Source organism: Halichoeres trimaculatus, unplaced genomic scaffold, assembly GCF_033239565.1.
Source record: "Halichoeres trimaculatus isolate MK-OKI-2021-1 unplaced genomic scaffold, fHalTri1.1 fHalTri1_scaffold_5, whole genome shotgun sequence".
Taxonomy (NCBI): Eukaryota; Metazoa; Chordata; class Actinopteri; order Labriformes; family Labridae; genus Halichoeres; species Halichoeres trimaculatus.
In genome coordinates, this window is record NW_027437183.1 from 10,812,478 (window position 1) to 10,835,963 (window position 23,486).

General features: G+C 37.9%; 2 protein-coding genes across 2 annotated transcripts; both read right to left on the minus strand.

Annotated features, from left to right (window-relative positions):
- Positions 1 to 1,049: 1,049 nt before the first annotated feature.
- Positions 1,050 to 7,401, minus strand: areg (amphiregulin). The gene is made up of 6 exons (XM_074671191.1): positions 7,277 to 7,401; positions 6,069 to 6,245; positions 5,122 to 5,374; positions 4,842 to 5,009; positions 3,938 to 4,051; positions 1,050 to 1,156 (listed from the first exon to the last, which is right to left on the minus strand). Exons 1-5 carry the CDS (start codon positions 7,311 to 7,313, stop codon positions 3,958 to 3,960), a joined length of 729 nt encoding a protein of 242 aa, XP_074527292.1. The 5' UTR covers positions 7,314 to 7,401; the 3' UTR covers positions 1,050 to 1,156; positions 3,938 to 3,957.
- A 7,982-nt stretch (positions 7,402 to 15,383) lies between these two features.
- On the minus strand, positions 15,384 to 22,531 carry LOC141790914 (proepiregulin-like). Its single transcript, XM_074671070.1, has 5 exons — positions 22,197 to 22,531; positions 18,198 to 18,281; positions 16,503 to 16,629; positions 16,262 to 16,408; positions 15,384 to 16,072 (listed from the first exon to the last, which is right to left on the minus strand). The coding sequence occupies exons 1-5, from the start codon at positions 22,234 to 22,236 to the stop codon at positions 16,006 to 16,008; spliced, it is 465 nt and encodes a 154-aa protein (XP_074527171.1). The 5' UTR covers positions 22,237 to 22,531; the 3' UTR covers positions 15,384 to 16,005.
- Between the last annotated feature and the right edge of the window lie 955 nt (positions 22,532 to 23,486).

Here is a 23,486-nt window from a genome sequence, read left to right on the forward strand (position 1 = left end):
AAAAGCATCTGCTGCTGAAGAAGGGGAATTGTTTTAACACTGAGGAGTAACTTTGGAAGCTTCGGAGGAAACAGCTCATGAAGAAAAAAGAAGTCAAAGAGGCTTTTAAAAAAATTTGAGAAACAGTAGAGAACGTTTATCTTTATTGTTTTCATTGTTCTACCTTTCTCTGGAGCTGTGGCTATTACATAATGTACATGCACACGTCAGGAGACTTTGTTGACAGTCTGTAATTAATACAGGTGAGAAGATTTGAAGTTCTGCCCTGCACTTAAAGCAGTCTGTGCTTCTCTGTGTTTATGTGAAACTGTGCCGCAGGTCTTTGTGCTCAGTCTTTTCAAAGTCCTGAACCATTCAATTATGTTCACGTCATGTTGGTTTCTATGTTAGGAGATAATTCCAAGTTACCACAACATTCTCAAAATAGATCAGAAGAGACATGCCCCCCTTTTTTAATATAAGTGCAACTCCGTAACACTGCACCCTCTACACATCAGCTTTTGAAGTCCTTCTATTGAAGAAGAATGTGTAGGACGGTCTACATACTTTTTGACTGAGGTTTGATGTGAAGTGGAATGACTGTGCACAGTAGAAATCCTTGGACTTTTTGGAAAATAACTCTCCTTGGATTTCTAATTTTTTGGATTCTTTGCTGATGCCAGACATTTTTTTCTCACGGCTGTTCATTTCTGCTCTCTCTGTGTTTGGTTTAAACATAGCCTGAAGTATTTGTGTGTTCAGAATGACAAGAAATGTGACATGTCTGCATATGGGAACGCAAACAAAAGAGCAACAAAGGAGAGTGACAACTTAAAATTTTCACATAACACTGAGACAATTTATTGGTGATCAAGCTCCATCTCATTTCCAGAATGAGATACAGTTTGTTTTTCTGACCTATAACAACAGCAGTGCAATAAATAAAACCGAACTTACAGCAAGGAACTAAAAGACATCATAACAGCAGTGCAACTTTCAAATACTTTACGTTTTTAGCAATAAATAATCACACTAAATAAGTTATATTCTAACAAATTCTGGACTGTGTTTTTTTTTTTATCATACAAAGCATCTAATAAGGCAGTCTATCCCCTCTTTTCTTTCCTCTGATCTTAGAATTTCTTTCATCTGCTTCATCTTTGAAACTTGCAGCAGGCTGGGAAAAAAGAGAGAATTCAAAGTTAGTGAACATGTTGGCTTAAAAAACAAATATTTATGTGACAGCAAAAATCAAGTTGTAAGAAATGACCACTACAAAAAAAATAAAACTGATCTAAGGATGTTATGTTGCCAATTGTGAAGCATAACATGCAGACCAAGCTACTTAAGTATAAAGTAGGATTGAGGGCCTGTGTCCACTGAAAGCAAAATACCTGCAGCACTCTTTAGTTGACAGTAGTAGTATTTTTGAACTGCAGCTGCACATTTCTCTATCACTAACCAATCAAAATCAAGAAGAGGAGGTCTTCTGGTATTAATGATATCTACTTTATCAAAAAAAAAATGACAGGGGTTTGTTTCAAGATGTGGGTGCCGCCACTACACATATGGTGCTAATGGACACAGGCCCTTACATGCAACCTTTTATTTTAACAAATGTAAATTAGAAATTATTTAAGTATTTTAAAAAGAAAGCTTATTGGGAAAATATTGTGTTTTTCTTTTTTTCAACATCCATCACTTAATTGGCCAATATAGTCCAGGTGTCTGCCATATTGGATTTTAGCAATGTTTTAGATATGTTGTTGTATGTTTCCCTATAAATATAGTAGTAAATATTCAGTGCACACAGATTAGCTTGGAATAAGTCTAATTCTTGAACTTTCTTCACGTCATCAGTTTTTCTGACTCTGAGAAAACATAGTTCCCAAAAAACCTCTGTTAAGACATGTAGAGCTGGAGTTATTATATTTAAAATAATCCCTCTAATATTTTAGATCACAGTGCAGTAAAGCAGTAATCCAGGTCATACTTAATTTCCTGGAGGTAGTTTTACAGTTAAGGAATGAGCCAGGCCTGCCACACCAATATGAGGAGAATGCTGCAAGACTGCATTGTCTGTCTCCAGTAAAAAATTTCCATGTGCTTTAACACGTGTAGTCTGCTCGCCTATGTGCGTGTGATGTTCAGTGAGATCTGACCACATATAAGTAGAGTGATTAAATTCTTACAACAAGGTCATCACATGCTCAGTCAGTGTGTCAGTACAGTTAGTGTGTGGACATACAGGTTAATGTGTACAGTGTGGTTTTTCTCCACGCTGGAATGTAGAACAGAGACGGGACGGGCAGAGACACCCTGCCACTTAATCCCAGATAATTCTTATAGTGGGGATTCCTCTTAGCGTGATGCAACCTGCTTCATTCAATAACAACAACAGGAATTAAGGTTATTCTGTAACTCTCCTAGCCTGCTCCTTCCTGTTTGGCTTCAATCTCACGTGAATAGAAGCCGCAAACGACTGGTGAAGACTGAAGCAATAATTTTGAAAGTATTCATCATCAGAATAAACCCAACTGGACATAAATTCGCGCCTGATTACGAGATAGTCTTACAGCATCATAGTCAGGCTTGCACGCATGGAATTAACCCAGCATCAGGTTGGCGAAGGTTTGGAGAGAATGCTTATTAAACTCTGAGCCTTTTGTAATTGTTGCTACGGCTGTAGACCTCAGCATTCTACAATCTTGAATCAGCAGTTTACATTTGTAGACTGTATAAAGAATAGATGTAGTCTCTGTGAAGTCACCCACTGGTTTCCTGTCTGTTATATCAGCAGGTTTGTTTTCTAAACACCCCCAAACAGTGTTCAAAATAAATATCTGAATAACAAAATCATATCGTAAACAAGGCTGTACATGTGTCTAAATCTGCTGTAAAAATGTCATTTTAACCCGAGAAGGCCATCTATTGGCTCTTGCAGCTAGCCTCAAGTGGACACTCTAGGAACTGCATTATTTTTTGCTCCTTCACTGGTTTCAACTACTATAGTTTTCAGTTAGGATCCAAATATAAAAATTGATTGATAATTAATTTAAGCGGTAGTGGCCAAAAGCAAGTAGCTTTCTTTTTCTCATCAAGTACCTAAACAGCAACATTCTTCCACACATTATAACAGCTAATGAGCTAATTAGCAGTAAAAAAAAACAACAAAAAACAAAATGAACTTCATTGATACATACATGTCATAGTTTTTACATAAATTTTTGTAGAATCTATTTTTTTAAAGTGAATTAAACATAAACTTACTGGGTTAAGTCAGTTTTAAAAGGATAATCCTTGGTTAGGATTTCCTTGGTTAGCTACAAAGCTAACAGACTAGCAGAATAGAGAGGGGGTATTTTTTAAAAGCCAAATACAAAAAAAAAAGAAAAAAATAATGGGTAGAAAAATAACTTACGTCTTGACTCAATGTAACTCCAAAAAAACAACAACAATACTCGGCACAGATTGCTTGAGTGTTAACTAGAGCTAGCATTGGCCAAAACAATTACAGACAAGATCTAGCTTGGCAGCACATTGCTACAGTATATGGTTGGTAATGCAGTTGTTTAGGGGATTGTTTCTTCCTCTCTTCATCTTAAAATATTAAGTTATATGATTGTCATTGGCCTTGATGAGTTACTTACTGCTATGGGTAAACACGAATTAGCCTGACATGCAAATGCTTGCACATTAGATTGAATACAAAAGGTAGCTTTGGCTCCTCCTTTGTTGTATATTGCTAAGTGCAGCTACAAATATAATCCAACTGTGCTTTCTACTTTTAACATGTAAAAATAATGTTTAACAGGGAATTATATATAAAAAAACTCTCATGATTGTTTGGATAACACTCTGCTTTACTGAACTGATTTGCCCAAGTATGAACTCAGTTAACAGTGAATGACAATGTTTTTGTGAAAAGAAGTAGGTCAAAACCTCAGAAAACACACACCTTGTTGTAACCTGATGCCTTCACACGGCCATGTCTGCCATGGGTTTCTGTAGCTTCTCCTGTTCCGATCCAGTTCCCAGGTAGGATGCCAAGAAGTTTTTATGTGATCTGTAACTACAAAAGACATCCAACATGACACCCATAATAGAGAACAGCACTTGTGATTATCAGATGATCGCTGTAAAGTTGTTTTTGAAAAGCAGGGTTTGTCCATTGGCATGATAGGGATAATGAAATCCAAGCTGTGTTTTTGTCGCACCGTAGTGTAAATTTATAAAGAGTACCGCCCATTGATTATAACAATAAAAATTGTACTAACATAAATTTGTTTTTCAGTTTCTCATAAAGTGATATTAAATCAGAGGCAGTTTCACTCTCACAGTAATTACCTACTTTCGATCTGTGGCTGTAAAGTTTGATTACACTGCTTCAGGCAGTTGGACTTTTGACTTTGTCCCACAATCCAACAAAAGCTGAGATTCACTTACGTATTGATTAAGGTAGGGTGAGTACAGTAGATGACTTCTCACACAATTACAAACACTAAAACAAAGGTAATATTGCATACTTGGTAGCATTAGACTAAGATACATCCAAGAATGAGACGTTTCTAGAGTTCACCTCAGCAGGTGGTGAGCAATGCTAATAGACTATGGGTGTGTTTGGGTGTGTTAATGTGCTTTTCGGTGTGTCAGGGTGTTTGAATGCCAGGGAAGTGTTTCCGGCCAGGATATGTGAACTGTGCAGTGTGTAAGGTTAGGATTTGCCAGGGTGCAGATAGTTTCCTATACGGATGTTTGCTTAAAGCTTAGATAATATAAGAAGAAAAAGAGTATTTTTCTACCAAAACATCTGCCTTTGAAAACAAAAGTGTCATTCTGTGTGAGCGTGTGTGTTTACTTACTGAGCACAGGTCATGAGCAAGATGGCCATGCAGCTGATGACTGAGAGAACCACAGCAATGACGACCAGCACCGTCTGCACCAACTCAGTGTTGTTTTGATCCGTTTGGGTCTTGGAGCTCCCCAGAGTTTGAATCTCACAGCGCTCTCCATCATAACCTTTTATACATCTGCAAAATCAGAGTCACAACAAACCTGTAAGAACTTGAAGCACCTTTACTAAAAAATACATCAGCTGTAACTAATGCACATGCAGACATGTAAAAGTGAGACAGTACTCACATGCACACGGGCTCCTGCAGACCCTCGATGGGCTTGCAGTAACCATGAATGCAGTAGCCTTGGTGGGTGGTGGTGCAGGGATCCACTGTGGTGCTGTGAGTCAACGGGTGGGTTGAAGAGTGAGTCGATGTGTGTCCACTGGTGAGGAGCGTGTGCTCGGGGTTGAAGGGTGTAGTGACTTTGCTCCTGAGCCTGTTCTTCCTCTTGCCTTTGCCTTTTCTCTTCTTCTTCTCATCTTTGCCAGGATGTAAGTCTGTTAGACAATAAAATAAAAATGGAACTGAGTTTAAAGAGGGGGTATTCTGCTTTCTCATATTTAAAACATGGATATGAAGTTGCAATGTTGGATGTTTATATTAAATATGTGGCACTAGATAATTATATTTGGTGGAAATCCTTAAATCTGTCTTTTAATAACCCAAAATGATCTGTTCAAAATAATTGCACAAAATCTTCAAGATTTGCTGAAATGATAAGGTCATGAGGATCTCCCAACTAGTTTTCAACACCTCTGAGGGGTGAGCCTCAAACACTTAGGATTGTTCATAGCTCTGCTCCATTGGAGGGCTGACCGATCAGAGGGAAGGGGTTCATGAATCTGGAGTCTTAAAGAGACAGCAGCTGAATTTAAGTGTTTCACACAGAGGATAAAATAAGTTTTCTATAACACCAGTTTAAATAAGGTTCTTTTTTTAAAAGCTGTAAATCATCAAAACAACTACAGGGCTGTTTCAGGGATAGGATAAAGCATGAAAAATAGCACAATGACACCTCTTTAAGACATAGCAGCCATATATCAGAAAAGTTAAGACTATGCAGAACTCTGTTTCATCTTTTCAGTAATAGTTGTAATCATCAGAACTTTCAGGACTATTATGGTCTTCTGTTAATTGGCTTTGATAAAACAGCATTTCTAGGTGGATAAAGGCCTGTATTGGTTGTCATACCATAAGAGCTGAAGTTTTCGTTGTCTCCCCCCGAAAGATCTCCGTCTACATCCAGCTCGTCATCATAGCTCATCGAGCTCGGGAGGCCCTCCCCGGAGGCTGTGCCCCCTGTTACTCCTGCTAGTGCAGTGACCACAGTAGCCTCAGATCCCTGAGCGCCAATTGCTCTGTAGACGACTGTAAAACCAATCAGACACAGAGACAAGATAATGAGTGAGATCATATTTAACAATGAGACGTAAAATTTCAAAGTGGTGAGGAACAGATGGGATCTAGGTTTAAACTTATTGCTGTTCAAGTTTTGATTTTGTGTCAATGTTACAGGAGGAAAATATTTTTCCTTCCATGCTGGAAACCAAACCCCAAAAGCAAATAAAAGTTATCAACATTTTTTTTTCTTCCCAGGACAACAAAAGAAAACCTGTTCACAAGAAAATATGTTAGATGGTGAACAAAAGTTGGCTCTTTGTTGAATTAAAGCCCCTGTGTGTTTTTTTAGCATGTAGACAAAGTTGTACTCAACATCTCCGTACTTGTTCGGTACATAAGTTTTGTCTTTTCACAGTTGAGCATTCATTTGTCAGACTCTACAAGTAAAATTTAAAAAATTCTGCAGCATCCAGTTAATCTCATCTCGTACCTACCTGGCAGCAGCCATACAAGGCATTAATATTTACCACTTAGACCTGATCCCTCTTCTCTGTTATGGTCTGTTTTGCTTTTTTTTTAGGTCAGACAGAAGCATCAGTATTAATTTCAGGCTGTGATATGACGCATTAAAAACTCCTCTCAGGAGCTTTAAAAGCAGTTGGAGGCTTTGAACTGACTGAATAACCAGTACAACCACATCGTCCATAATGCATCCTTTTACGCCAGACAAGACCAACGATGACTAAGCCTCAGTCAATTAAGTATTTAAAATATGTCTGAGCTTTTTAAGTGTCTACTGAGTTGAACTGGTAATGATTAAGCCTGCTGATAGGTTTTAATTGCCACAGGTGCAAAGCGTCTGACACATTTTTCCTCTAAAACACCTGAATCTCTGTCCCCTGCTCAACAAGTCCTCACCTGTAGAGACATTTCCTTCCTCCTTCGCCCCCTTTCCTGGTTCACATACCTTTTCACACTTGTTCTCTTAACATTTCATTAGTCTACTCTCTGGATACACTCACACAACCACACAAGTATAATTACAATTCCTGACTTACCGAAACAGAGGAGGCAGGTGAGGATGAGAGTGTTCATATCCCAGGAAGACAGATGTGTGTATAGTCCTGTGCTAAACTGTGTGTGTATGAGTATGTCAGAGTGTGTGTTTGTCCGCTGCTGACTGAAGCTGTGCTGTGCTCTCTAACCTCCTCTGGGTGAGCTTTTATAGACAGAAAAAAGGGTGTGTGTGTGTGTGTGTGTGCGTCTGCATGTGTAAGACATGGAAAACTCCACACCAATTGTGTCTATGTTTATATGTTTGTGTGTATGTGTGTGTGTGTGTGTGTGTCTGTAAACTTAGAAGACACACACACATACACACACTAATAAGAAGAGTGGTTCGCGTAATTAAGGTGTGTGTGTGTGTATTTCTGCTGAGCTTATGTGTGCGTGTGTGTGTCTAATGATTAATCTGCCCCAGGCAACACATTTCACACATGACGAGGCTTCTGTCCACGGAAAAGAATAACCTGTCCAAGAATTGAACACTAAACAGTTTGATGTATTCAGAGTTGTTTCTGGACAACATTAAAACACCCATAGAAACAAAATAGTTCCTGCTTTTTAAATGTTATTGCTCCTGTAGTGTTTCAGGAAAAACACCAGAATTAAACAGGATGTTAACAAGTTACACATAGACGTACCAACACACTCTCTACACTGTTGTCACACACAAAAAAATAAAAACTTAAACTAGTTTATTTTAACTTCTGTAGATATAAAAAAGACACATTTCATGACTGCTAGATAATATTTTGAAATATTCATCAAATTTTGAAATGTTTTTATTTTCCTAGATGATGGAGATACAACACAGATGCAAGACTCTTGGCAGCAATGACACAAATTGGTTTGTTTTTTCAAATAAAGTGGTATCAGATGTCATGGCCGCACTTTGATAAAGCTGCGCTGTCAGCAAAAATCCCTTACAGAATCATAAATGATCATAAAATACATGTTTCTATGGCTCCAGAATAACAGTGAAAGTGTGTTTTGGCTTTGAGTAGCAGAGTGTTGGCTTTCTGGTGTTCATCTGGTTTCATGTTTTTTATTTTAACTTGTAAAAAAAGATTTCATGACCTTGGCACCTGTCACTGTAAACTTTGGTGTATAAGACATGCTTTCAGTACCTCTTTTTGTCACCCTCAAAGTAAGCTGGGTCTTATACATTGATGCAATTGGCATTTTTTACACACACACACACACACACACACACACACACACACACACACACACACACACACACACACACACACATATATATATATATATATATATATATATATATATATATATATTTTTTTTTTTTTTTTTTTTTTTTTTTTTTTTTTTTTTTTTTTTCTATAACATTTGCTCTGTAGTTTTTTTTTTTTTTTTGGTACACTACAGTCTCACCACTACAGAATCAGAATCAGTATCAGAATCAGATTGGCCTTTATTGTTATTATACATAATGCACAACGAGACTGGAGAGCCTCTCCTTTCAGTGCCACAGATAGTTGGAAAAAAATTTGTGCAAAAAATAGTATAATTAAAAAAGATAAAGAGAAAAGGAAAAGAACTTGAAGTTGCAAGAGGCTTTAAATGTACAAGATATATTTATGAGATGTAGTCCTTGTGCACAGCACTATTGAGGTTCTTTTCTTAGTGTACAATATGAGGTAGTTTTTTTCTATTGTATTGCACAGAATGTAGGTATGAATTGTTAAATAAATATGAATAATTATAAATATGAATCTGAGGTAGTGCAAAAAAATAGCAGCAGTAGCAGAAATATTGCACTTTCAACATTTTGCTGAATACTGGAGTCGTTGTGGGTCAGCGTTCAGGGTGTAATGGCTCTTGGGAAGAAGCTGTTTTTCAGTCTGTTTGTCTTTGTTTTGATGCACCTGTAGCGCCTGCCAGAGGGCAACAGGTCAAACAGCTGGGCACCAGGGTGTAAACTGATCTTGATGGTGTTGCGAGCTCTGCTGAGACACCAGGTGGAGTAGATGTCCATCAGGGAGGGGAGAGGACAGCCGATGATCCTCTGTGCTGTCTTGACTGTACTCTGAAGCTTCCCTCTGTCCGCCTCAGTGCAGCTCCCGTACCAGGTGGAGATACAGTAGGTCAGCAGGCTTTCGATGGATGAGTGGTAGAAGGCCAGCAGCAGCTCCCTGTCCAGGTTGTCCTTCCTGAGGACTCTCAGGAAGTGTAGAGAGTTTGGCTGCTGTAAATTAAGTAGTAAAAAAGTAATTAAAATGTAACAAAACCTACACATTGAAAAGACAGTTACTGGACAAGGCTACACAGCTGCACAGAATCTGCACATTGTGGATTTTGCTAAACCCAAGGGTAATCCTCAAACATTTGAACTGTTTTTCCTCTGCATCTTATAAAACTGCCTGATTTATATTCCAGACTTTCCAGAAGTTTGATGAGAAACTTTTTCTGCCCTTATCTGCATCAGTCTCATCAACACTATCTTCTTGTGACCTTTAGACCATTTTGGTACAAGTGGTCTCTGATGGTCCGGATGCCTTATACTTTTTTTTATATCTTTCCCATTTGCTTAAGTTTCCTTCACTTGCGTACTTTGTCACATTGTTTTCCTGGAGATACTTTTCTTGCATGAAGAGTGATGGATATACCAAAGAGCTTTCTTTTTCCCTTGTTTTATCTATTTTTAATGGATATTTAAAATCTCAATATTCATGGGTAACAATGAGTGATGCTAACTACAATCTATATTTCACTCAGATGCTTTTTATACAGAGTTATGATCCAAAGTTGAAAATGTGAGGCGCAGAAAGAAAAGCTTCTTAATAGGCTTGAACATTGATGAGTTATGCAGACACCCTCTTTGCGAACTGAAACACTTTAGATAAAGAAACAGTTTGTTTTTGGAATTAAAATCCACAATTCATGTGTTATTTAACTCTTTCCTGTATGATTCACCCACTTCATCAGGGTGTCACTCTTTGTGTCTGAACTGTTGTGAGCACTGTTTGATTGAATGATGTCCGGTGTTACTATTTCTGTCCTCTGTAACTAAGAGGAGACCTTCAGGCTTGGGTGGTGATGCTGCTCTGAAGGGTGTGTTGGGTATGTTGTTGTGTCTGCACACAGAGGCTATCCCATCCTTCGTGCACCGGTGGAATCCCATAGAAACCTGCGAGGAATGCAGGGAACTCCTCCGTGTCATCCCTCGACCTCAGCAGCCGTCCTGGCACGTTTTGTTTAGAGTGTCTGAGGAATGAGACTGTTTGGATTAAAAGTAATAACACTGTGAAGAAGAGCTGATATCAACATGTGGAAAGTCTGACACAGGCCTTGAAAGAATCACTTAACAGCATTAAAACTTGGCGTTTCTGTTTAGATAAAACATTAAATCATGCTCTTATATAACACAGTAAAACAATTGTAGCTATAACGATTAAGCTGACAGTTTCCTCCAGAGGGATTGTCCTCTTTAAGAGAGGAATGAGTCTTCAGGTGCACACCCGCAAACACAGAATAACTGGACACAACTTGTTACCACGGCTTTACTGTTCTGTATGCGAGAATGTGATGACTTATTATTTAATAAAAAGGGTTTCTGTTATTTTAATTAATCACTTTATTTTGTCTGTTTTGAAGCATAGCTGTACATTTGTTAGATCAGCTGCAAGGGAAGGGTGATGACACGCTTAAAGAAGTGAAGCCTGATGGTGTTATGTAAGTGCTTTTATAACAAACCTTAAATAATATTATTCTGTGAATCATTCTGAAATGAGCTCAAAATACAAATCTTAGCCATAGATCACTGTTATTAGTAATGTCTGATTTAGAGGTCCCATATTGTGCAAAAATCACTTCATTAAGTCTTTTAGTGAAATGTGATATTTAATGACAAAACCTGTACTTAGTAGTGCTTGTGAATATAAAATCCTGACCTAAAAGAGCTATTTGGATTTGGGGGATTTGCCGACGTCGGCAATTCCCTTTTTTGACCAATCAGGAGCAAGTCTGACCTGATTGGTCCACCAGAGCAGATACCCCTGAACCCCCTCCCCGCCCACTCCTTTCCCCAATTCTGGCAGCAGCTGTAAACAGCCACATAGTTCCATGCTCAAGCTTCCCATCTCAGAAGAAGACAAAACTAAGACCCCATTTACATGACGCCGAAAACGGTCAATTCCGCAAACATTTCGTTGCGTTTTGGCCTTCCGTTTAGACGAGACCACGTTGCGTTTTCAGTGAAAACCCAAACTTTTGAAAACACTCCCCAGAGTGGAAAGATCTGAATCCGCTCCTCCATCCAGCTTCGTGTAAACACAGAGCGGAGCATCTCAGGGTGAAACGCTGACGTCACCGCATGCGCACTCGCAGTTTCAGGTGAAGGCTCCGCGCTCAGCCACATTTCCAGTTGAGCCAGTAAGTGGCGGTAATACGCGTTGTGGTTGGATTGCCGACCGTCTCACACAACAAAACGGCAGAAAAAGAAAGAACAGAAGAGGAGACTTGTCCTTCTGGAGTCGTATGAAGGCGGATCGTTTTCACGCCATCCTTATGTGAACGCGGGTGGCTTTTGAAAACGCAAAGGAAGAATCGTTGCGGGAGTCTCCATGTAAACGGGGCCAAGGTGGCTAGAGTTCATTTATCAGGGAAATGTGCCAGCTACACTCAGTAAAACTGTGCATGTGTGTGCTAGTGACTTCACGGCCGGCTGCTTTTCCAACTTTGGACAGTACAACAGAGGGCTAGCGAATAGACTGGTCCTGAATCCAGGCACATTACAATCCATCCGCCAACAAACCTCGAACCCTGGAAATGTGAGTATTTTAAATGCTGTGTGCTGTGGAGCAGATGGAAGAGCTTTTCCTCAGTGTCCCCCCTGTCTCTGTGTTAGCTTCAGGATGCTAACTTTAGCTGCAGTTAGCCTGTTGTTTTAGCCTGTAAGTTACAGTTAACGAGCTTCGCTGTTTTCTTAACATTGTGCACTCAGAGCTTGTGGCGCCGCTCTAAGTGATATGAAAGAGCGGGGCGGTATCAGCGGTGGCTCATTTACATATGAAGGTCACGCCCACTGAATCAGACCATTCTGAACAGATGGGCTATGAGAGCCTGGGAACAATGCTGCTGTGCTTGATTTATTGGCTTTTTGGACCAAAACATGTTACTACCATTTCATGAAGACATCAGTAATCCATATAAGACTGCAGAAAAGGAGCATAATAAGGAACCTTTAATAAAATCCAAAATGGTCAAGAGGCAATTTTGAACCTGACTGGGAGCCAAAGGAGACAACTGACTTGAGCCAAATAATCTTGACCACTTATAAGCGCTTAAATTCCCATCTTTGAGCTCTAGCCTCTCAGATAACAGAGAGAAGAATTTGAGATAATTTTGTCATTTGAGTCTGTTGGTTGAACAAAGAGGATTAGGTTTCCATTATCATGAAGTGGTTTTATTTACTGAGTAGTTTTAACTTTACAAGGAGTTGGCTTCATCTGATGGTGAAATTAGATGAAACAGTTAGCAAAAATGTAAACAAACATATTAAAAAAAACATAAATACATAAATGTTTGCTTTTACAAAATATAAAAAAGAAAGTAATATTCAAGACATAATAACTGTAACTGAAGCCTTAGAAGGCCTGAACATCTGAATTTGTAAATGGTAGCATCTGCTTCAAATACTGATGAGATGGTTTTGTACAGTACCCTAATGACTGACTTCCATGTCAATACTGGAGTGGGGAATTGTAAAATTGCCTTTATATTTGCGCTCATGTAGACCAGAAATAAACAAGTTGATATCAGGCTTTGTGAGAGTAGTTTAGCAAACAACCCATCCTCAAAGCAGCATGAAGTCAGCTTGAGCAAAATAATAATAAATGTAGATTTTAACATGCAGATGGTGTGAAAGTAAGGACTGAGGAATCACCACAGTTACAGTGTTTCATCCAGATGGAGATACAATCGTCTGTGCCCTCAGCTAATGAGGTATTTCCATTGAATAATTATTTGTTTAGGCTTCAATAATGTGATCAGAGTAGTTAGAATTCATCCTCTAGAAAGCATAAAAGTTTGTGTGCATTCATAGGGAAGATGTTAACATGTTTTTGAATAAGTGTAACCTTTGACCTGCAGCTGGAAATAGAATTGAAGTCATGTGTAACCCAAAAAAGTTATTAGGGTTCATTCTTTGGGGATCATGAATGTCAGCACAAAATTCTCCATCAATCTGTTTAATTTCTGCTGAGATATTTTTGATAAAAAAACAAAGTTTTCATCTGACCAACCGACCTACATTACCATCCTTAGATCCATGCAGCTTGCGTGGCTGGCAAAGATAACAGTGAAAACACATCATGAGTCAGCCTTGTGTTGCCAAACATATGTGTTCATGGTTCACGTGAGAGTCTTTGTTTTCTTAAAGGACACGCAAGGATGAAGCTTTGGGGATTCCACCAAACACTCTACTCACGGCACGAGCAAAACCTACCATTATTTATGCAATAATGAGGTAATAACTGTAGATTACCGTACTGTAGATTAGAGCAGCATTTCCTGAATTTATTTTTAGACTGAAATGAACTCACATGAGTGGGTGTGTTTGTGGGTCCTTGCGTGTGTGTGTGTGTGTGTGTGTGTGTGTGTGCATGCTAATGTGTTTTTAAGTAGGTCTTAAACGAAGCAGTGTCTGCAGGGGGTGAATGTTTACAGGTAATCATTGTTGGTCATTGGAATAAAGAACATATTAAGATGCTTCAGTCAGGGGTTCAAACGGCTCATTGGTTCTGGTTCACGCTCTAATGAGGGCACAAAAGGTAAAACTGGAGTTATTCTTTAACTCCACACCGGATACAGCTCTCTGTACACCATGCTCCCCTAATCATGACTCTGCATTACATAAGTGTGATGTGACTCTGCAGCTCAAATATGAATAAACAGGTCTTTACTTTGAAAATCAGAATCAGATTAATCAAGATTTTCAGTCGTTAGTTCTGTCCATCCAAAACCATTAACATGTTTACATTTAATTTGAAAAACTGGACCAGCTCTCATCAGTTTCTGTGTCTCACTACTGGAACAAGGTAGAGATAAAAACCTTAGTATGTGCTCTTATATGAAAAATGTTGCTTAAGTTCCCTGTAACATGTCCCTGTGGTGGATCAAACATGGTAAGATACCCTGTCTGGCGGCCTTTAAGAGGAAAACACATAGAAAAAAGGTCCTTATACATTGCTTATGTCTTAATATTAGTAAAAATAAAAAATAGGGAAAAAAGTAATATTAGACTTTATGTGAGCCATATTTGCCTGAAAAGTCTAGAAAATGTCGTTTCACAAGCAAAAATAATAACAAAGCCTCATCCATTCAACCTGACTCAATATCAAAAGTGAAACAGCCTTGACAGCTTTGAGTGTATGTTTGCACATATAAATAGAGCAAGGATATAGGCTTATTGCTGATGTCTAATTAATTCATTTTTTCTATGGTAAGGCTAAGGGTTTTAGGATCCTCTATCTATGTCACAGATTGAATTTAGATTTATCAATGCACAAAGAAAGCACAAACTGTGTCTGTGTGTTTTTTTTCTAAAACCAGCTGTATTATAACTTAGTAAGCTAATACATAAACAGAGTTAAAAAAAAAAAAAAAAACGTGTTTCAGAGCTTTTTGTTGTTGAAATTCACTTTGGACTAATTAAATGGTCAGGACTTGAAACTAATGTAATACAAACTAACGTCCAGCACAAAGCTGGGAGTCGGTATCTTTTTTTTCATTAAAAAAATATTGGTTGTTTTTTTTCAAGTTTTATTGACAAGGAGAGCTCAGTAAACAAAGAGGAACTATGGTAAGAAAGCTGGATATGGCGTGCACCAAATCATGTAGACACCAGTAATCAATCCTCTGACCAGTTCATCAAAGACGGTAAGCCTCTGTTCGTGGAGAGACACTGAGAGAAAACTTAAATGAAGAAAGCACGCACTGAAACTCTGAAATCTATTTGCTTTATTTGATATCCTGCAGTTTCCATTGAGAAAACCAAACTGTAGATCAGATGTAGAAAAACTCTGGTTGATGAAAGGACTCTCAGTTGTGCCCTTCAGATGATAATGTATGAAATAAGACGAGAGTTAACAAACAGAACTACAAAAACCATACAGGAGTAAGAAATTCAAGTTAAAGGAGTAACAGAGATTCCACCAATAAATTAACATTAATAAAATAAGAACATGATAAAACAATTTTTCAAACAGCAAAACAGAAAATTGTTACGCTTGATGACTAGTTCAACTGCTACACTCATTACTATTTTCTGCAAATTAACTTTAAAAGCACAAAGGGTTGCAATGGGCACAAGCAGAAAGGTCAGATATAAGTTAAAAAAAATGTTAAAGTGTGGAGAAGTGTAGTTCAGGTTTTAAAGTGGAAGGCTGCTAAAAAAGTTCATATTTCATCATCATCATGTTTGGAACATTTCATTTGTTTAAAAACATAAAATATTGAAATCAGTCTAATAAAACTTGCAACAAAGAGTTAAAAATGAAGACCCTTCAGCGAAAATTTCTTAGAAGTCTCAGCCATTACGTCATACATATTTAAGATTTTATAACCCTATATGTGTGGATCTGCGCTCTTGATAAAAGGGTCAGAGACCAGGAGCAATCCAGGAAACCAGTCTCAGAGTGGGAACCGGTGCAGTAAATCCAGGCGCGCCTTTCCAGCAGGTGACGTAAAAGACATGTGTAACAGTCTAAGCAGTCTGGACTCCTTTGTAGCCCTGCCGCTTCGGGGGACGTGGGAATTTGTTTTTCTTATACCTGAGAAAACAAAACATTACATTGTTGATTTTACTTAAAAAGCACATAGACTCCATGTATCTCTGACACATCATGTAAGTTCAGTACCCGAGTGGACCTTAGGAATGCATAAAAACTGGGTTCCAGTGAAAATGCATGTTTGCCTCTTTTTGAACATATTTTTGTCACACACTCAGTCTGCAGTCTCACCATTTGCAGCAGAAGTACATGGTTCCAGCCAGACCGATCAGCAGCAGACTCACACAGAAGACAGTAAGGACGATCTGCTCTTCTCCCATCGGCTGAACCACCAGCTCCACATTGCCACACCTGGGCCCGTAGAAGCCATTGTCACACCTGCAACCCAAATAACGAGTGAGTCACCCCCGTTAACCATGATTCACTCAGCAGACACACACTCACTCACGCACAGACACACACAGGATCGTACTTGCAGTGATGCTCGTTGATGTCCACCAGCAGCATACACTTGCCGTTGTTCAGACAGTAGCTGTCGAATGTGCTGTCACATGCCTGTGTGGACCGTTTCACCACATGAGGGCGCTCTTCTCCCTGACCTGAGAACGAAAGTGTTGGAAACTTTTCATGTGAAAATCAGAGTGACTTTCTGTCAGATCAACAAAAAAAAACTCATTTACAACATACATTTTTCAGGTCTGCAAATCTGAGAATCAAGGGACCATGAATAACACTTGTTCATTTTTAGCTGTGTTTACACTTACAAATATTATTTATTTACCGTTTTCATCATGCAGAACAGAAGCTTGCAGAATCATCCTTTAGTCATTACTCAAAACACATAAAACACTAACGATCACTCTGCTTTTGACAAACTGACTCACTGAGGGAACTTTTGAGCTGATAAAACTGGTAGAATTTTGTGCTTCCTTGTCAGTAACAGCTTTGCCTGTAGGCTTTACATGTGCTCAGCTGTTTATCACATCCTCCGAGAGCAACTTCCTTATGATTAAAACTGTGACATAATTCAATAATAAACTAATAAGGTATTGCAATCCAAGGTCAAAGGTCACGTCAATCTCTCTTTTTCTCTCACCAAAGTGACATTATTTTTACCTGCAGACTCTGTGAAATCCACCACGTTGAATAAATAATCTTAACTGTTGACTTTCATGAGTGTTTTCCAGCCTTAGGACTAGTCTGTTTGTTAAAATTCAAATTTTTCTTTTAACTACTTTGAACATCCCCACCACATACATAAAACTTTAGGGTAACACTTTACTTTAGAGGTCCGCAAATTTCATCGCACTAAGGTAATAATTAGACATAGTTTTTTACTTATTCTTTTTAAAATTACCCCTGATATTTCATGACAATTTGGTGAATATTAGCATATAGCCAGATTCTGTTTTGCAATGCGGCTGTACTTGCAGTGTCTGTCACAATCGGGTAAGGACAATTTAACAACCCCACTCTTGGTAAATATCACATCTGAAGCCTTCAGTTATATCATGTAAAACATTATAGGCCTCATCATAAAGGTTTATCATTTTGCATGTGTTCTCAAATAGAGCTTGGTGAAATTAAATAACAAATAGCTGACTATCAACTGCTCATTGGGAAATTGAATTATTCACTTAAAATATCAAAGGTAATCATCAGAGAAAAAAATGAACCTAACTTCTGTTTTCAAGAACTAAGCAGGTATTTATCACCTGCTTCTCTAGAAATAGCAGAAACGTTGGGATACTTCTAAAAGCATTTTGTGGTGGGTTGGGATGTAATTTCAAATAAATCATTTGCTAATCATCACCTTCTTACCTTGAAATTTGGAGTAAAATTCAAAGATACGGAAAAAACAGTAACCTATCAATTGTGACTTGCGACAATAAATTTGGACATTATTTTAAAGAAGTTATGCGCTAGTTTTAAAGAAATAAGAAAAAACTTTATCTAATTATTACCTAAGTGGGATAAAATTTGAGGACCTCTAAAGTAAAGTGTTACCAACTTAAGAAACTCAGAATGTGTTTTTTGTGTGTGTGTGTGTGTGTGTGTTCTTTTATTTAATTAATCCATCTCTGCATTGAATATACTCAACAGATCACATGATTTGTCATCTTTAACAGTTGCAGATTAACTGAAATGGTTGTGATTGATTGGATACCTGCAGATAGAATGAGGCTGTCTTCATTTTGAAGTTTGGATGAGACGCTCTTGGAAAAAGCATACGGCCAAAGCAGCATGACACCTGTCAAAACAACAACAACAACAAAAAAATCAATATTAAAGATGGAGGAAAAAAATAAACCACAGTTTTGGACTGTAAACTTTCACCAGTCTTTGAGTTTTTAAAACCCCATTTTTGTTATTTATTTATTCAGTGTGACTTAAACAATCCTGCTGATTTCAAACCATTTGCACTGTGTCTGAAAAAAGAACACATGCCACAACTAGAAAAGCCCTCAGAGAGCGCAGACCACTGCCAAGCATATTGGGATTTTCACACAACAGTTTAGTCCTACTTTAATGTTATACTCCCTTTCAGCAGACTGTCTGCTACAATTTGGTGTTAGTTGCAGGTTTGTACAATAATTTTTCACCTGACCGTGTTGAAAATTATGATGACCCAGTGCATATTTCATATTCCAGATCTTAGTATCCAGAATATTGGCTGGATCTGGATCATATTTTTGCATGTGTCAGAAATTATGGTGACCTTGTCTTGTATTCTTTAGCAAAGCAATCCAACCATTTATCCTGGAGTTATATACACATATGGTGAAAACGTCCCTTTCTCACAATGATCAAGAATCCTTTCGCCCGAATCTTTTTGTATCCTTCATCCTCCATTTTGAACATTTCCTGAAAATTTCATCAAGATCTGTTCGTTACTTTTTGTGTTATGTTGTTCACAAACAAACAGGCAGACAAACTCTGCCAAAAACATAACCTCATGGTGGAGGTAATAATGATATTTATACATCATATCAAGTAACTTTTCTGTCTCATGTTGTTTGTTGAGCTCACAAGGGGCCAGGTAAGGTAAGATGTCAAAATATTTCACAAGGAAAGAAAAGGCTTAGAGTTTTGACTACTATTCTGTTGAGCTCAAAACAAATCAAAGTGTTACTTTGTGTAAATGTGAATACACATAATCTCCAAATTTGTCAATGAAAAGTGTTGCTCGTGCGAAACTGACCTCATTTTACATCTTCTCCGGTCAAATTTCTTATTTGAAAGATCATGCTTTAAGTCTCATTTCTTGGTACAAATTTCATTTACACATGACAAAACGATAAATGCATATTTGTAACATGATATTGTACCTAAGCAGAGATTTCTATCTCAGTCCTTGAACCTCGTTTTTTGTTTGCTAATTGCAGTAAGATGAGACGCTTAGGATCATTCCAAGTCTTTGTCATAAGGAATGAAACATTTTGCCAGGAAACGTCAGATTTTCAGCCAGGTTTTATTAAAAAAAACTTTACCAAATGGGACATGATGTGATGAGCTGCCCGGCCCACATGCCTGTACCAGCCTGCACAGCTTTGTAATGTGCAAAGTTTGCAGACGCCCACATTCCTGCAGGCAGGACAGAGAAACACAGGAACCTGTGTGCATGATGTGTCTGGTTGTGACTGGTCATGAACCTCGTCGTTACATTCTGTCCATCACTTCTCTCTCAGTTTTTCTTGGTCGTTATGGCTGCGGAGATATTTTTCTCTTTGGTTTCGATCTGGGGAGTCAGACTGATTGTTGGTTGTTGGGTGTTTCTGATGTGACGGATTGGTCTAAAGTACAGAGTGAGCTGGAAGTGGTGACGAATTAGAGAATCATATTATAAATGAATAACCGTTAAAGCAAGTCATTTAGATCTAAAGCCTCTTACTCATCCTGATACCACTCTTCTCTTATCACAACTCACTCGAAATCACGAGTATCATATTTTTGGAGTTGAAACAGGCAAGAAGTTTTACTGTACTTTCCCAAAAGTCTGGAAAATAGAAAGGAAATCTGACTCTTCAGCTGTTCGACCTACATAATCAGGAGCAGAAAAAGAGAGAAGGATATTAGCTTGCATGACTGACGTCTTGATAATAGGCCAAGGAATGCGATAAATAAAACAAGAGATTAAAGCAGAATTAGCTGAAGGTAACTCTGAATCAATGAATGGATTTTATTATAGTCATTAAAAATAAGCTGGTTTGGATTTTATTGGTCCAATACATGGCTGTTACCTGTTTTTATCTGACCACACAAATGAGATACTTTGGCATGTCTTCACCAGCTAGAGGGGTGATTAAAAGGAACTATTAGGGATTGAATCAGCTGTACACTTTAATAAAACCCCTAGATTTCAAAATTCAACTTCCTTTTTGAAGTTTTCTGAAAGTTTGTATTCGAAACCCTAAACTTGCCAAACCATGACTTTTTGAAATGTAAACCATGTTTTTTTTTCTTTTAACTTGACAAATTGTGACAAAAAAATCTGCCACTGTATGTAAAGATAAGACACAAAATGATATAAAATCATAAAGGATGCTACCTGAGGCCCACTGGTACTTGCAGCTGGCTCTGTCTGAGTTACTCTAATCATAACTTAGTTATAACAGCTTAGTTGTAACATCTGTTGACCAGGGGAGTGCAGATTTTTTAGACCAGGGTAGCCCTGCTGAGACAACAGCTGATTCAGGTGAATCAGTCATGACAGCTCATCTAATGGTTAGATGTTATCATCAACAGGTACAAAACTAGACAGCAGACAAATCCCACATGAAAGAAATCCACCTTCTGTATTTCCGTCAGGACAAACAGCACTTCTGTCAAACTGTGAGGTACCTAATGTAAGCGTTTCCTTTCAGCATACATTCAAGGGGCGTGTAACTCTGCTTTAAACTCCATGGCTTTATTTCAGCACTGCTCATTGTGCTGCCAATCAAATGTTTCACAACAAGTTGGGCTTGCAGGTTTTTATGATGAAGCAATGTGTGGTGGCTTCATGTTTCAGCTGTCTGTCATTGGCTCATATATCAAACTCTCAGTGGTGTTTTTTTGAGGGCCAAACCCCTTGTTTTGGAATAGTTTGTCTACAGTATTTAAAAGTTTCATTCAAAAGAAAAAGATTAGTTTTCGTACTAAAAACACACTTATCTGACATATCTGTACCTTTAAGGACTTTTATAAGCAACATAGTATTTTTTATGCTGTAGTACTGCTTCAGTTACTTAAATAATGGATCTGATAACTTCCCACATTGGGTTGTGGTCTGTTGACACAAGCAAGAATATAATGTCTTCTTGTTGAGTTTCTGATGTAATCAATCTGAACAAGCAAACGACAGATTTATTTTGACCGCATGTGCTTCACAAACAGTAAATCTTCCATTGAGCTACACTTGCCAACATGCTGCAGCATCCCTCAGGCTCACAGCTCAGTGTGTGCGTCAGCAGCATGTGGCATTGTTCTTCATCTGACTCAAGAATGTCCACTTTCATCATCTGTCCATTTTCCTTTGAACAGGAACTCTGACTGATTGGATTTCCCGACTTTCATTCATTAATGTAACATAAAAAGCACTTTTTGAAGCGTTTTTTGAGGGAAGTGTTATGATTTATACTTGGGTAGATGTCTTCAATCACATCATAAACTTAAAAAAACAGTAAAAAATAATAATAATAATAATGGATCTGTGAAATCTGAGGGGATGGAGTAAACAAAACTTGAAAAAACCCTAAACAAGGGTTAGCATTACAGCATATCTTAAACTTAACAATAAGGCATTGGTAAGCTAAATACATTTCTAATAGGCTAACACTGTTTCTTTTCTGTAAACCCACCCAGGAACATGTATTCATTTAGTTTAGCAAAATATATTAATATTCAGTAAAGTATTCACAGGAAGCAGGGGACTAACCGGGGGAAAAAAAACCTTAACAGGAAAGTAGAACTGTAAGATTAAAAGTATAGAGTAAAGGGTGCATGAAGTGGTCAGTAGGCCAACGTGAAGTCGCCTACGTTACGTACGGTACGTAACTAAAGTAGGCTGCTTGGTTAATCCGCAACATAGAACCTCAACAGAAGGTGAAGCGCTGAAAAATACACAAAAGTACACAAATAAACTCTCTGCATCAGTTTAACTACATATATATTTTTTTTAACTTACCGATAAGTGAGAGGAGCGCTGGAGGTTTGCTGTTCCCCATTTCAGAGCAGGTAGCTAACAGACAGACAGACAGAGAGACAGACAGGCGGGTAGGAGGCTCTGTGTGCGCAGGTAAAGAGCTGCTTCCGACTTGTCAAAATAATTACAAGGTTATAAAAGGAGCAGTCGATGCTTCTGCTGGGAGTCGAAACCAGGGGGTTAAATTCTGCGGTCTGGGTGTGGTGACAGACTCCTATAATTTAGACTTATTCACACTTCAAAGGTCCAAATGAAAAAGACGGACCCTGAAGGCACCAACATGTTAAAAAAACGGAGAGAGAGAAAGAGAAAAGGAGGGGCTGCCTCTGTCTTCGTCATCCTCTCATCACTGAGGATAGACTCCTTCATTAACATTCAGGTCAAGCTTTTCACTAAAATATTTAATTTTATTCTGCGCACAATAAGCAGTCATTGAATCATCATTTAATGCCTGAAAGCACTCCTTAAATCCCCAGTTACTCTTCATGAGTCCTCTTAAAACACAAATAATGAACTTAAGAAATAGTTTATATGCAGTTTAATGGCTTTTTTTACTCATTTATCTTAATGTAGGTTAATAACAGTCCTGCAAAAAGAAAAAAAACAAAAACAAAACAAAATACAATTATAATAATGCACATATAACGTAACTGCTTGCAAGCTGTGTACTGATTGTAGAAAGTTATCTGTTACATTCTTAAAATTTAATACAGACATAAAAGCAAAGAGTATTAAGAGCTGAATAATACATTTATTGGAAAAAAAAGAGTTAATCATTGTAAAATAGTGTTCTGAATAAAAACTGCATGAAACAAAAGAAACAAAGTTTAGTACTTTGTACTTAGCAATATATCTCTGATGAAAATAAATGTTATTGTTGTTTCTTTTGAGATTGATTTTGAAAATACAACCTCATTAATGGCTCTCATGATGAGAAGACTTTCACCACCAAATTAAAATATGGTTGATCAATTTCTATGATACCAGATCCAATATCATCCCCTCTATGTCAGACTTCGAAACATAATGTATCTCATGTCTTCTTTTCACAGATACTAACAGCTGCATGTTTCTTCTTTCTCTATACTTAGATCTTGAATTATATTTATTGCAACTTTTTATAAATTTATATTTTCAAGAAGTTACAACTGCTGGCATAAATAGACCAGATAAGATGGTTTCAGAAAGCACTTGACATGTTTGTAATTATAATAATTCAGATGTTTGTGTGTGTGTGTGTTTTTTTTTTTTTACATCCAACCAACAGAAATA